Source organism: Hyperolius riggenbachi, chromosome 4, assembly GCF_040937935.1.
Source record: "Hyperolius riggenbachi isolate aHypRig1 chromosome 4, aHypRig1.pri, whole genome shotgun sequence".
In the NCBI taxonomy this organism is placed as follows: domain Eukaryota; kingdom Metazoa; phylum Chordata; class Amphibia; order Anura; family Hyperoliidae; genus Hyperolius; species Hyperolius riggenbachi.
In genome coordinates, this window is record NC_090649.1 from 391278237 (window position 1) to 391291272 (window position 13036).

Here is a 13036-nt window from a genome sequence, read left to right on the forward strand (position 1 = left end):
CTGACAGACAGCGCTTAGGTAAACATTGTGCTGGCGACACGCTGCGTGTCACCAGCACTGCGGGGGGTATAGCGGCGCGCAGGGGGGACATGGAGGCACACCATGGGGCAACGGAGGCTGGTCTTAGTGTGCACAACCAGCCTCTGTGCCCCACTAACATAATTAAATCCCACCTCAGGTTCTCTTTAAGCCTCGTCTACACGAAGCGATCCGGCGGATCGATTAGCCGGCGGATCGCCTCTTCCGCATCCCCGCACGTACCCGCTCGCCCGCGCGTGGGATTCTATCCCCCGCTCGTCCCCGCCTATCTTCCGCTCGATTCCCTGCCATTGTCCCCTCGTGGGAAACGAGCAGGGAATCGGCTGCAGCAAAATCGGACCTGTCGGATGTTATCAATCGAGCATTATGTGCATTTTTACAGGCGTTTTATGCAACTGCCAAACGTGACCCTAGCCACAGAAATCTCAAACACAATGGGAAATCTCTACAAGCAATAGTGACTACTTCTGACACACAAATATGCCCAAATACTGACCAACTGTTGCATGTAAGTCTCCATCTAGGCTGCAATGCTTGTGGGTATCAGGCTGAAAAAGTCTGACTTGTGTCACAGTGAAAACAGAACGATGTCTTCTTTGCAAAACCTTTAATGATGTAAACAGATGTAAAGTGATATAAAGAGTAACAATGTGAAGAGTAACAAGTCTTCCTTCCACTCTGTGGTGAATTTACATTTTAAGCTTCAGCTTTAGCCCCGGTGCTGCCTTGTCGTAAAAAGATCCTTTCCAGCACAGTCCGCTGGCGTCCACATATTCACCTTCTCCCATCATCCTGTGAAGTAGAGAGTCCGGGTGAGGCGTGATTCCCTGTGACATGTACTTCATGCATGAAATGCTCTAATTTACTGCCCTAGATGTCTACTTCTTCTACAAATGACTTTGCTCCCAAACTGGATTACATGTGACAGGTTAGTGTAAGCTCAAACTACAATATTATTTTAAATGGATTTTAATGAGCAGGATAATTTGCTTTGGAATAAAGTGCTGGCTTTTCATAGCAACTGTAAAATAAAATGTAAAACTTTTTAACACCATGAGAAAAACATTGAATAAGCAGGCACAGTACAGCAAAAGGAGAGCTATACTGTATATGAAAACAGTTAAAGCGGACCTGAACTCAAACTTCCTCTGCTCTAAAAGATAAACTGTCACGAAAATCTTAACGTTTAAAACACATACAAATAAGACGTACATTTCTCCCAGAGTAAAATGAGCCATAAATGACTTTTCTCCTATGTTGCTGTCACATACAATAAGAAGTAGAAATCTGTCATTACCGACAGATTTTGGACTAGCCCATCTTTTCATAGGGGGTTCTCAGGGTTTTCTTTATTTTTAAAAGCACTCAGTGAATGGCAGTTGCTCCGTCCAAGTGCCAAAATAGTGTACAGCGAGCAGGGAGGCGGCCAGCATCATTGTATAAATCTTTTTCAGGGAATGTCTTTATAAAGAATAAAGGCTATGCTGAGAATCCCCTATGGAGAGATGGACTGTCGGTAATATCAGATTTCTACTACCTACTGTAAGTGACAGCAACATAGGAGAGAAGTAATTTATGGCTCGTTTTACTCTGGGAGAATGCACATGTTATTTGTATGTGTGCAACAGCATAATCACCTTTAAAGAAAAACATTTCTTTGCTGAAGCTTACAGAACTCCTGCAATAAATCTGTAATGTGTCTACTTTAACATCCTGTGTTTACATATTAGCAGTGTCTGCCAAGACTGACGAATTTCTGTGCTGACACAGCAAAGTGATCAAAATTACACTTGTGATTACTTACAGATGAGGAATTATTCAGGCTCTTCTCTCCAGAAACACACAGGGTGGCTGGAAGTGTAATGGTTAAGGGCTCTGCCTCTGACACAGGAGACCAGGGTTCAAATCTCGGCTCTCCCTGTTCAGTAAGCCAGCAATTATTCAGTAGGAGACCTTGGGCAAGTCACTCTAACACTGCTAGAGTGCATCCTAGTGGCTGCAGCTCTGGTGTTTTGAGCCCTCTAGGAGAAAGGCCTGATATAAATGTTCTGTGTCTGTCTGTTGGTGCATTTCTGTTTTCCTTTTTGTCCTGTGCAAGAGTTCAGGTCCACTTTAAAGTGAACCCAAAGTGCTTGATTCACAAAGCGGTGCTAACCCAGTTAGAGACTTTAGGCGTGATAACCATTGCACCACGCTGGCGAAAAGCCAGTTTAGGCGTGATAAGTTTAGATCACGCGCAAAGTCCCGCACGCAAAGCAGCGCCATTAAACTCTATGCGAAGTGCACCAGACTTTGCTAGCGCAAAACATTTGATCAGCTGTGCACTGCGGTGCTAACCCAGTTGGTGCTATAGTTATCACGCCTAAACTTATCACACCTAAACTTATCATGACTAAACTGAGTTTAGGCGTGATACAGGGCTTTTCACCAGCGTGCTAACTGTTAGCACCGCTTTGTGAATCAACCCCAAAGTGTCTTAAAAAAAAAAAAAAAAAAAAAAAAAAAAAAGATGCTTACCTAAGCGGAGGGAAAGCCTCTGGATCTTTCAGAGGCTTCACATGCCTTCCTAGAGACCACTGCCGGAACCCTCTAAAAAAAAATGTATACATACTCGGGGCTTCCTCCGGCCCCTTTCAGGCTGATCGCTCCCTCCATGATGCTCCACTAGCCGGCCCAGTAATACCTTCAGTCGGGGCCAATCGGCGCATGCGCAGACCAGTAGTACTGCGCATGCCTATAATGCTCCCGGCCATGGGAACATGAAGGGGGCGCACATGGCTGGGCTGCTCATGCACAGTATGCCCCGACTGGAAGAATTACCAGGGCAGCTAGTGTAGGATCCATGCAGCCTGGGGAGATGGGGGCGGCGACAGAGCAAACAGTCTGCAGGGGGCTGGAGGAAGCCCCCGGTATGTATACATTTTTGTATTCCCCAGTCTCAGGTTTCCTTTCAGTGAAAATAAATGGATGAGATAAACAACTGTATCTGTAGTCCTAATCCTAAACAGGACTTTCCTAGAATACCACGGTCTTATTTTGTTTAAAGAGGAACTCCAGTGAAAATAATGTAGTAAAAAAAAAATGCTTCATTTTTACCATAATTATGTATAAATGATTTAGTCAGTGTTTGCTCGTTGTAAAATCTTTCCTCTCCCCGATTTACATTCTGACATTTATTACATGGTGACATTTTTACTGTGGGCAGGTTATGTAGCTGCTCCTAGCTGTTTTGGCTGTTAGAGACAGCTGTAAACAGCTATTTCCTGTCTGTGAACCTTGTTACATTGTAAAAAACTGCCAAAAGTACCACAGTCCCAGAGCTTCTTGTAGGAGGGGTTTCAGCACAAAATAAGTCATACAGCGCCCCCTGATGGTCTGTTTGTGAAAAGCATTATATTTCTCATGTAAAAGGGGGTATCAGCTACTGATTGGGATAAAGTTCAATTCTAGGTTGGAGTTTCTCTTTAAGTTGAAAGTCTATGCTTAAAATGTTTTATTGTCTCAGGTGATTTTTTTTTATTGTCTCAGTTTTGTAAAGTTTTACAGCTCCGTTTTGAACTACTGACCCTTTTTTTCCTGCACTAAGAAGTTCTTCTCTGCCGGCATGCAAGAGTTTTATGACCTGTAAATAATTATCATTGACAGTTTCCCATCTCAAGCTCCACTGCAGAGAAAGTGTTATTTACAGCCCTGGATTTTTAACCCTCACAGAGAGAAAGAGTAACGCAGCTTAGTAATATGTAGGTTTGGGACTGTGCAGGTTTATCTCATCATGTCATGTGTCACTTCAGGAACCCTTTAAGTGCCTTTGAACATCTGTCCAGGAACTTGGCGACCACCAGCAATAGTGTTTAACTTACTTGTTCTTACTAAAGCCTCCTGTGTATTGCGCTCCACTGGGAAATGTATACGTGCCAACCCCATGGAACACATTGTCACTGAATTCACCTTCATAAATGGCTCCTGAAGGATGCTCAAGCCTTCCAATTCCATTCATCTGTGTTCAACATAAAAGACACAGTTCCTACATAATGTGGTGAAATATTTACGAGCCAGATGTACAAAGGAAAAAAAAAAGACATACAGAAAGAAATGAGTGGCAGCAACTTATTTCTGTCTCGGTGATTCCCCAGAGCATGGCCTGTGTACTTGCAGCACAAAATGTCTCTCTCAGCCTGAAACTTTGCCAGTGTCTTTCAAATTAGGACACGGCTTAATCTGTTGTCTCTAGTGGTCTCCAAACTCATTATGCAGAATTTAGCATTCATATATTTAAAGGACCTCTCCATGTGATACCTCCACAAAGCAAAAGCACGAGGAAATCACTAGAGTGACTTGCCACATAGGTAGTACACCAAAAATAGCGTTACGAACGCTCCAACTACCAATAGCTGAAGGCGGATTTGCCCTACCGGATTACCAAGCCTACTACCTCGCATCTCAACTGGTGCCTATACAGCACTGGTTGAGTTCCACAAGAACACACTCAGACATGAATACAGAGGCGGACATCGCCACCTCTTATGAAGCTTTATGCTCTGTTATATATAGAGGTAAAGCCCCCATGGGAGATGAAGGCTCATGTTTGATCCAACACACTATTAGGGTATTTAAAAAGGCACAAAAAATATGCGACCCCTCTCCCAGCACCATATCTCCTAACTTGCCCCTGTGGCATAACGAGCAACTTCCAGAACTTAAAAAAATTCCGGATATTCATTTTTGGTGCAAAGTAGGTATTAAGTACGTCAACCAGTTATATTGTGAAGGTTCCTTTAAGGACTTTGCCACTCTGAGGCAGGAGTTTGGGTTACCACCCCACTCTCTCTTCCGTTACTTTCAAATCAGGCACGCTCTTAAATCCCAACTTGGCTTACAAGGAGTTATAATGGCTCCAATGCCACTAGAATCACTGCTTCTACAAAAGGATGCTAACAAACAAATATCAAGATACTATAACTTTGTACTCCTTGCTAAACAGAACAATATCCGTAATAAGTATAAATACAAATGGGAGGGTGGGGGGGTGAATATCACTGACTCGGAGTGGTCGGAATTTCAGGACACATACTCTAAAACTGTAATTACCTCAAGGGATAAAGTAATTCAGCTCAAGTGGCAACACCAGGCTTATATAACACCAATCCGATTGGCTAGGATGGGAAGAGGGGCTGCGGACTCATGCTTTAAGTGTAAGGCGATAAGTGCTGATTTTCTACACTGTGTGTGGTACTGCTCCCAAGTCCAAACTTACTGGAGGACAGTAATACAATTCCTATCAGACAAACTTAAACTCCCTGTTGTAATGACCTTTCAAGCATGCATGCTAGGTATATTAGGGGACATAGGATGTGGAACACACAAGAAAACTTTAATACGCATACTATTGTTCTATGCTAGGAAATCCCTTACTTCCAAATGGAAGCAAAATTCGGTACCCTCACTAAAACAGTGGAAGGAAACAGTAAATAATGTATTGCCCTTATATAAACTAACATACCAATCCAGGTCACAGTTTGGAAAATTCGAAAAGGTATGGAGTATTTGGGTTAATGCTTTCGAAACTGTAATCCCTCACCTTGATATCTCTGTTATGATACAAGATCTTCATTAGTTATGTTGGTTATGCTGTTATCAATGATTAGATGAATACTTACCTGAGGTCTAAATGGTGGGAATGAGGCGTTATCTCTTCCTTTTCTGATTTGTAAAGTATAGTAACAACTAGCTTTGTAAGAATTTGAGACATGACATCTGTTAAATGTAATGACATAAAAATAGATATCTTGGGGTTGATGCGGAAGAACACCAAATGTTATTGTTATTGTGTTGTAATGTCTGTTAATGTGTAAATATATCACAAAATCAATAAAAATTCTCTTTAAAAAAAAAGAGTGACTTGCCACCCCTCACCTTAATGCTTAGTACACCTAATGCAATTTTCCATCAGATTGATGGTCGAATCGATTATTTCCAACAGGGCCGATCTGGTTCCTGATCGTTTTTCTGATCAATTTTGTATTGAAGTGATCAGACAATCGATGAAAAAACGTTCGGAATCAGATCAGACCTGTCGGAAATAGTCGATTCACCTGTCAATCTGACAGAAAATTACATCATGTGTACTAAACAGTAGGCAGGGTTTACACTTATTTTAAAATGACAAATAACACCAAAATCGCTATTGCCACACTTCTAGTGTATTTTAACTGCATAGTGTTTTTGTGTGCATTTTGGGGTAGTTCTGTGTTTCAGGTCAGCATTTTTTTCACATGCGTCTTTGTGATTTTTCAAGTAAATTAGATATATTTTTTATGTAAATGAACTTCACTGGTAAGCAAAAAATAATTGCAAAATGAAAATTTGATCATACATTTTCACAAAAATCGCAACATGCGCACAAAAGTTCCTACAAAAACAATGGGAACATCATAGACGCAAAATTGCAAGTGCGAATGGCTCCTATGTGCTGCCACAATCACAAAACTAACAGACATGCGGCAGTCAAGAGGCAGAAGTGTGAACTATTGCACTTTTTGAGCCCAGACCAGAAACTGCTGCTGCTGCACTGTGCTTCATTGAAGAGAATAAGGAGACAATAATGTACATTTCCTGATACACTGCCGGCTATTATAAAGCTGAGATATCAACCTGTCTGCACGTTTATCACTTTTATGTGTGAAAATTATTATTGGGCTTCACCATTGGTCCATAATACTGTGGGCCAACTTGCAAAAGTACGGTATTATGGCAAAGCCTCCTAGTCCTCACACCTTTGAAAACTGCCCTTGTCCAGTATTAGGTACTACAAGCCATGTGTACCCCACCCATGCTGGGGCTGGAACTGACAGCCTATTCAAAACAATCATTGTGTGTGGGGAAAAGAAAATAGCGCCTGCAGCAATTTTTCAGCCATTGCGTCTGTTTCCTCACTACCATGCACTGGCGCGACAGTGGGGAAGGGACATGAATCCACACATGTACATGTGCAATGCTCTTCATGGAGATGGACGTTGTCACCTAGTGGAAACAGTCCCTTAAGGTGTGCATACATCTAGCAAAGATGGGCAGATTCCACAACGAGATAAATCTCTCTCTGATCAAATCTTATCAGAGAGAGATCTGTTGGCTGCCCATACACCGCAGGTTGATTCGCGGTTGGTTTTAGCATAAAATCTTTCGAGAATCGACCTTATGACACCGTCTCGCTGTCCCCATTTGTCTTATGTGCCCCCCCTGATGTCCACGCATTTATACTTTACCTGTCACGCTGTCCCCAAGTGTCCACTCTGTATTGCCACATTGGCAACCCACAAGGCTGCCGGCGTTACAGCACATGAGGCGCGTGTGTGACATCACACATGTGCCCCATGTACTATATACCGGTAGTCACGTGGGACCCGTATGCGAAAATACAGCATGCACCCTCGGGGGACGCCATGACAGGGAAAGTATAAATGCACAGGCACCGGGGAGTACATAAAACATTTGAGGTACAGCGGCATGGGGCTTCCATCCTGTTCGTCATTTGCGATTATCGCACACTGTTACTGCTGTGCACCTGAGCAACCGCGTCGGCCCAAAATTTCCCAGCATGTTTGATCGATGCATTCGACCAATTTCAGCCTCAAACAGTCAAATTGTTGTTCAGGCATGCTTGCGGCAATACCAATTTTTATCCAATTCGATAATAATTATCAAATCAGATACTCGCTCGGCCGCCAAGTCGATAGATGTATGGCTACCTTTAATAATAAGGCGTCCCGATCTCTACCCACTTCAGCCTTCTTCTGGATTATCAAGAGAAGTTTCTGCAGGAACAATTCCCTTCAGATGTGATTGAACTGTCCTATCATATCACCAGACCGGCAGCGTCGCACTGCACACCTGTACATACTGTAGATAAGGATGATTGTGTCAGCCGAGTCTGGTCACCATTTGCGGTTTTATAGATTAACTTTAAAGAGAACCTGTACTGAGTAAAAATATTTAAAATAAACACATGAGGTAACTTCAAATGAACATTACATAGTTACCTTGCCATCAGTTCCTCTCAGAAGCTCACCATTTTCTTCTGACAATGATCCCTTCCAGTTCTGACAATATTTTGTCAGATCTGAAATATATCAGTTGCTGTCAGTACAATATCAGTTGCTGTCAGTTATAGCTGAGTGGACAACTGATGTACCAGGTAATGTCCATGTTTCTCTATGGCTCAAGTGGGCGATGTTACAGTTTAACTGTGTGCTGACCAGAAAGCTGTTATGGGGTTATGGCCATTTTCAAAATGGAGGACGGAAAATTCCCTTGATCACAGTGAACAAACAGGACGCGGGACAGGAGAAAGGCACTGAGGAGTAGACTACATGGAAGGCAAGTATGACTTGTGTATGCTTAGTTTGACTTTTAATTTTCAGTTCGGGTTTTCTTTAAGTATAACTGTGTTTATTTTATTTGTATTGGAATGAAATGTTCTAGAGTGACCAATAAGGCCTTGTAAAGTACCTTGTCTTTCTCCCATGATCCAGTGTATGTCACCCCATTTGGAGTCTTATTTACTCCTTCCCCATTCCTCTCAAGTACTCCGCCTGCGGATCGTGCACACTGGCCATCTGCAAAGATACAATACAAAGTTATTTACTGGGTTTTGGTGTCAAAGGAAAGTTTTGTGCTACTTGTATCAAATGGATGAATTTTAGTGCCTAACTCGTTAACCTCTTGTGGACCTTGATGATTGAAAAGCAAACCCTGTGTATGTACTGTTATTCCTCCCATGGTGTAGATTTCAATCATCCCGACTGTGCGCGCTGCTCGCTTTCGCTGTTCCCAACGCTATCTGTGTTACTGTTACTGCTCGCTCTGCTGTCACGCTGACAGCAGAGCTTCCGTGTATCAGTCAGGAGCCAATTTCATTGGTTCCTAACCCTGTGATTGCTGTGAGCCCCCATCCTCCACTTTTCCCAGTCTGGACCAACACTCAAAATCAACAGAAGCCCCCAAGCCAAATACCCCATTGTGTCACTTGCTTGAGAAGACTATTCTCCTCCACTTGACCTAACATTTCCCAAGCGATTTATATAGCTAAAAAAATGCTACATGTAGTGGAAACATCCTCATAGGGTTCCAATGCGCTAATGTTTTACTGATTGCTGGCAATTGCTGGTGATCAGCAAGCGTACTGAAAGCATTGCTGCTGAGTCCCAGCCCTAATGCTGAGAATACACGGGTCGTTTTTGTGGCAGATAGATGGTTAGATAGATAATTTCCGATATGTACGTTCTCCCGTTCGATCGTTTTGCCGATCGATTCCTGATAGAGGTGAATGGAAAAAGATAAGAAAAACGAGCGGAAGATAAGAGAATCGAGTGGAGAATTGAGCGACAAAATCGATTGAGCGGAAAAAACGACCTGTGTATTCCCAGCATTAGGGACTTCAAAGATCTGATAACAATTGTACCTTGCAGAAAAATAAAAATATAGTTCACTTCTTACCATATGTGTCTCCATTTGGGAATACAAATGAAATGTGAAATACATCCGGAGCTGTTGATACAATAAAAAATGAACACAGATGTAAATATTTGAGACAAGAAGTGTGTGTATGACTTCTGTAGTATGTTATGTTGTGGCGTTTAGTTTTTTTATCGTTGGAGAGATTTTCATCTGATGAAGCCAGCAATAACAGCCTGCCCCGAAATGCAGAGTGGGCGGAGCATGCTTCACTCACCGGTCAGCTCTGCAGCCGCAGGGATCTCTCCTCAGCCTGTCTGTCTGTTTTCTATGACTCCCTCAGAGCACATAATGAGAGACGTCACTAGAGGGCATAGTAGCGGGGAGATGTTGTGCGTCAGAAGTAATATCTGTTACTTTCGCTTTTATTAAATAAAAAAGGTTTGTTAAAAAAAAAAGAAGTTGTAGAGGCCACCGTGCTGACAGGTGAGGAAGCACGATCCACTCTGCATACGGACAGGTGGGGGGGAGGGCACTCGGGGAGACACAGGCGCTCCATCAGGGCTCTGCACCCAGAGGCTAATGCCTCTAAAGGCCCTGAGTGTGTTAACGAAAGAGAATAAAATCTGAGTATACTGCGGACGAAAAGGAAATAGAGAAATCTATGAGGTAAATATAACCAGTCTGCTTTTGCCAATTTCTGCAAGGGGGTGTGGTGAACATTTTTGCAGCTTTATAAAATTTTGCAACCGGTTGCATTCATTTATAGGTATCGCTATCAGAAAGTGCAACCGAAGCATTGACTTAAGCTATTATTATCGGAAAATGCAACCCAACCTAACCATATACTCACACAGAACCCTCCTCTGGCGGGCAACTAATAACCCCCACTGGAGGTAAGTAAACCCCCTTTGTTTGGCAACTAATAACACCCCCCTCCCCCCCCCCCCCCCCCCCGAGGAAATTTTTGCAACCGGTTGCATTCATTTATAGGTATCGCTGTCAGAAAGTGCAACCGAAGCATTGACTTAAGCTATTATTATCAGAAAATGCAACCCAACCTAACCCTATACTCACACAGAACCCTCCTCTGGCGGGCAACTAATAACCCCCACTGGAGGTAAGTAAACCCCCTTTGTATGGCAACTAATAACCCCCCCCCCCCCCCGGAGGAAACCAATAACCCCCCCTTGGTGGCGACTAATAACACTCCCCTCCCCCCCCCCCCGAAGGAAGAAAAACTGTTTAATTGCAGGCCACTAGCAGCTGCAAATAATTACAGGTGAAATAGATACCTGAGAGAGGCCACGCATGCTCAGTTATACACACGCAGGCCACGCATGTACTGTACGACAAGTTGCTAAAAGTAATAGGTTGCTATTTCTTTCATCACTTGGGTGCTGTGGTTTATTAATGGGGATCACTAAAAAGGAGGAGGCAGCATAAGGCACAATACGGGTACTAAAATGGGGAGAAAATACAATAAGAAAGCACTGTAATAGGAAGATGGTATTTTTAAGGCAATATCAAAGTATGATAAGAAGCATTAATATCACAGAGCACTGCACATCAGGGCTGTTTCTGTGCGCTTTTCACAGCGCATAGCCCTGTGCGTTCTGCAAGGTATTGAATTTCCCATGTAATTAAATGTGCCTGGTTCACATCTATGCGCTGTGCTGAGCTGCATTACAAAAACGTAGTGCTGCATGCATTTCTGTGTGTTGAGCTGTAAAGCGCACAATAATGCAAGTGAATAGGAGTGCTTTTTTACCGCATTTACAACTGCTACATTAAACAAAACATGCAACCGCAACGCACTGAAACATGCACTAAAGCGCGCAGAAGCGCATGCGTTTATCATGTGCTTTTACACGTTTTTCAACGCACCCAATGTGAACGAGGCCTAATAGTGGGAGTTATCAGAAGCACTATAATGCAAACCACTATAAGAGGAAGCAGTACAATGGAAGGTGTGAAATGGTTGTACTGTAAATGAGGAACAGGGAGGGGAAGGGAAAGATAAAAGTTCTACATATTTGCATAATCTATAAGGTCTCCAGACCTTTATTGTACCCACCCTCCTCTCCGTACTGCTGCTGTAGGCCATTCATAGCTCGGTTGGAAGGGCACATGCACTGTCCATCCGCAAGCCCTTTTTGTGTCCGCACCTGCACACCTATGTGTAGCAGCCATTGCCAGGAGCATCCTGGGAATACATGGTTCTGAAGGTTTTCAGTCTCGAACGTGGCTTCCTTGCACAGCTGTTCGGAGAAGACGGCGTGGACAGCACATGAGCCCAGCTCTGAATGGAACCAGTCAGAGCTGTAAATGGGGTCTACAATGGCAGCATGGAAGGGAGGAAGAGCACAATAATGGGCCACACAATGTCTGGAGACCTTATAGATAATGCAGGTATGTAAAACTTTTAACATTTTTAACACCCCAAGTACACTTTTAGCTACACCCACATTAAAAAACATGCCACCTACAAAATAAATCCCCTCTGACCCGACATTGTACAGCAGTAGTATTATTGGTCAAAAAGGTTTGGGTCTAGTGCCCTAAACCTCTACCACTGTGCCCTGATTGTCTTGATCTTCCTCCTCCCTAAGTGTCCAGAAGACTCCAGAGACTAACAGTGGGTGACACTGCAGCTGGCCTGAAGGTGGATGTACCTGATCCAAGGTCCCATACTGCTCCACTGCACAAATGCAGAGCTTCCATCCTCTTCCTTCCCCACATGGTGCACACTGCCCATAATAGAGCTTGTACCGATAACTCAAAAATACTAACCACAGTAGAAGGAAGCCTCAGCTCAACACACACTCAAGCCACAGCTCAACACACACCATACAATCTTGGTTGTACAGATTTACCAAATCTGTGTAGTATAAGGGCCAACAGATTGAAAATACCTTGAATGATTGATTGGATAAGCTCTTATACTACATGAAAGTGGTAAGATTGAACAACCAAGATTGTATGGTGTGTGTTGAGCCTTAGTCTAATAGCAATCATCGTGTGACGGCTGGGGTGGGACAGATGGGGGGGGGGGGGGGGGGGGGGGAGGGGCACTTTGGTGTCTCAGCCTTGGGTGCTGGAGGACCCTGTCCCAGCTCTCAGGTCCAAAATTCCATACAGCAAAACTTAAAAAACCCATTTACTTTTTTCCATACACTTTATTCATTTTAATTCGATGAACCTTAAACATCTGCAGGTGGGAAAATAAGTGTACAGGCGCTGCAGATCACAGCTCATCTGTAAAGGAACGTTATATTATAAGTAATAATGGAGATTTAAACACTATGATGTGCCCACAGCTCTCACCAGAGTCCCCACTTGCTGTCTCCATCCTCGGGAGCCCAGACGCTGCAATGCTCCCTCCAAGCTCCCGCGTTGCTATAGCTACAAGGGGAAGGCATCAACCTTCACCAAGGCGGGGAGAGGAAAAGGCCTATAACAGCCCATCAGTGCGGAGAGGGCTGGATACCGTGCGGTCATGTGACAGACAGGAAGTGGCTGTCTTCTGGAGGAGCAGGAGTGAGTA

The 13036-nt window shown here is 43.6% G+C and overlaps 2 protein-coding genes across 4 annotated transcripts in view; one reads left to right on the forward strand and one right to left on the reverse strand.

The window, feature by feature from the left end:
• Positions 1 to 631: 631 nt before the first annotated feature.
• Positions 632 to 13001, reverse strand: MORN2 (MORN repeat containing 2). Its single transcript, XM_068232196.1, has 5 exons — positions 12817 to 13001; positions 9532 to 9582; positions 8545 to 8651; positions 3900 to 4036; positions 632 to 831 (listed from the first exon to the last, which is right to left on the reverse strand). The coding sequence occupies exons 1-5, from the start codon at positions 12839 to 12841 to the stop codon at positions 729 to 731; spliced, it is 423 nt and encodes a 140-aa protein (XP_068088297.1). The 5' UTR covers positions 12842 to 13001; the 3' UTR covers positions 632 to 728.
• DHX57 (DExH-box helicase 57) overlaps positions 1563 to 13036 on the forward strand; it is an 80550-nt gene continuing 69076 nt past the window's right edge. The window contains exon 1 of one of the 3 annotated variants that reach the window (XM_068232193.1): positions 1563 to 1581. The gene's annotated coding sequence lies outside the window, so the exon portion shown is untranslated. Of the gene's footprint in view, positions 1582 to 12918; positions 13030 to 13036 lie in introns of those variants that run through there. The other 2 variants (XM_068232195.1, XM_068232191.1) reach the window with 2 other exon arrangements.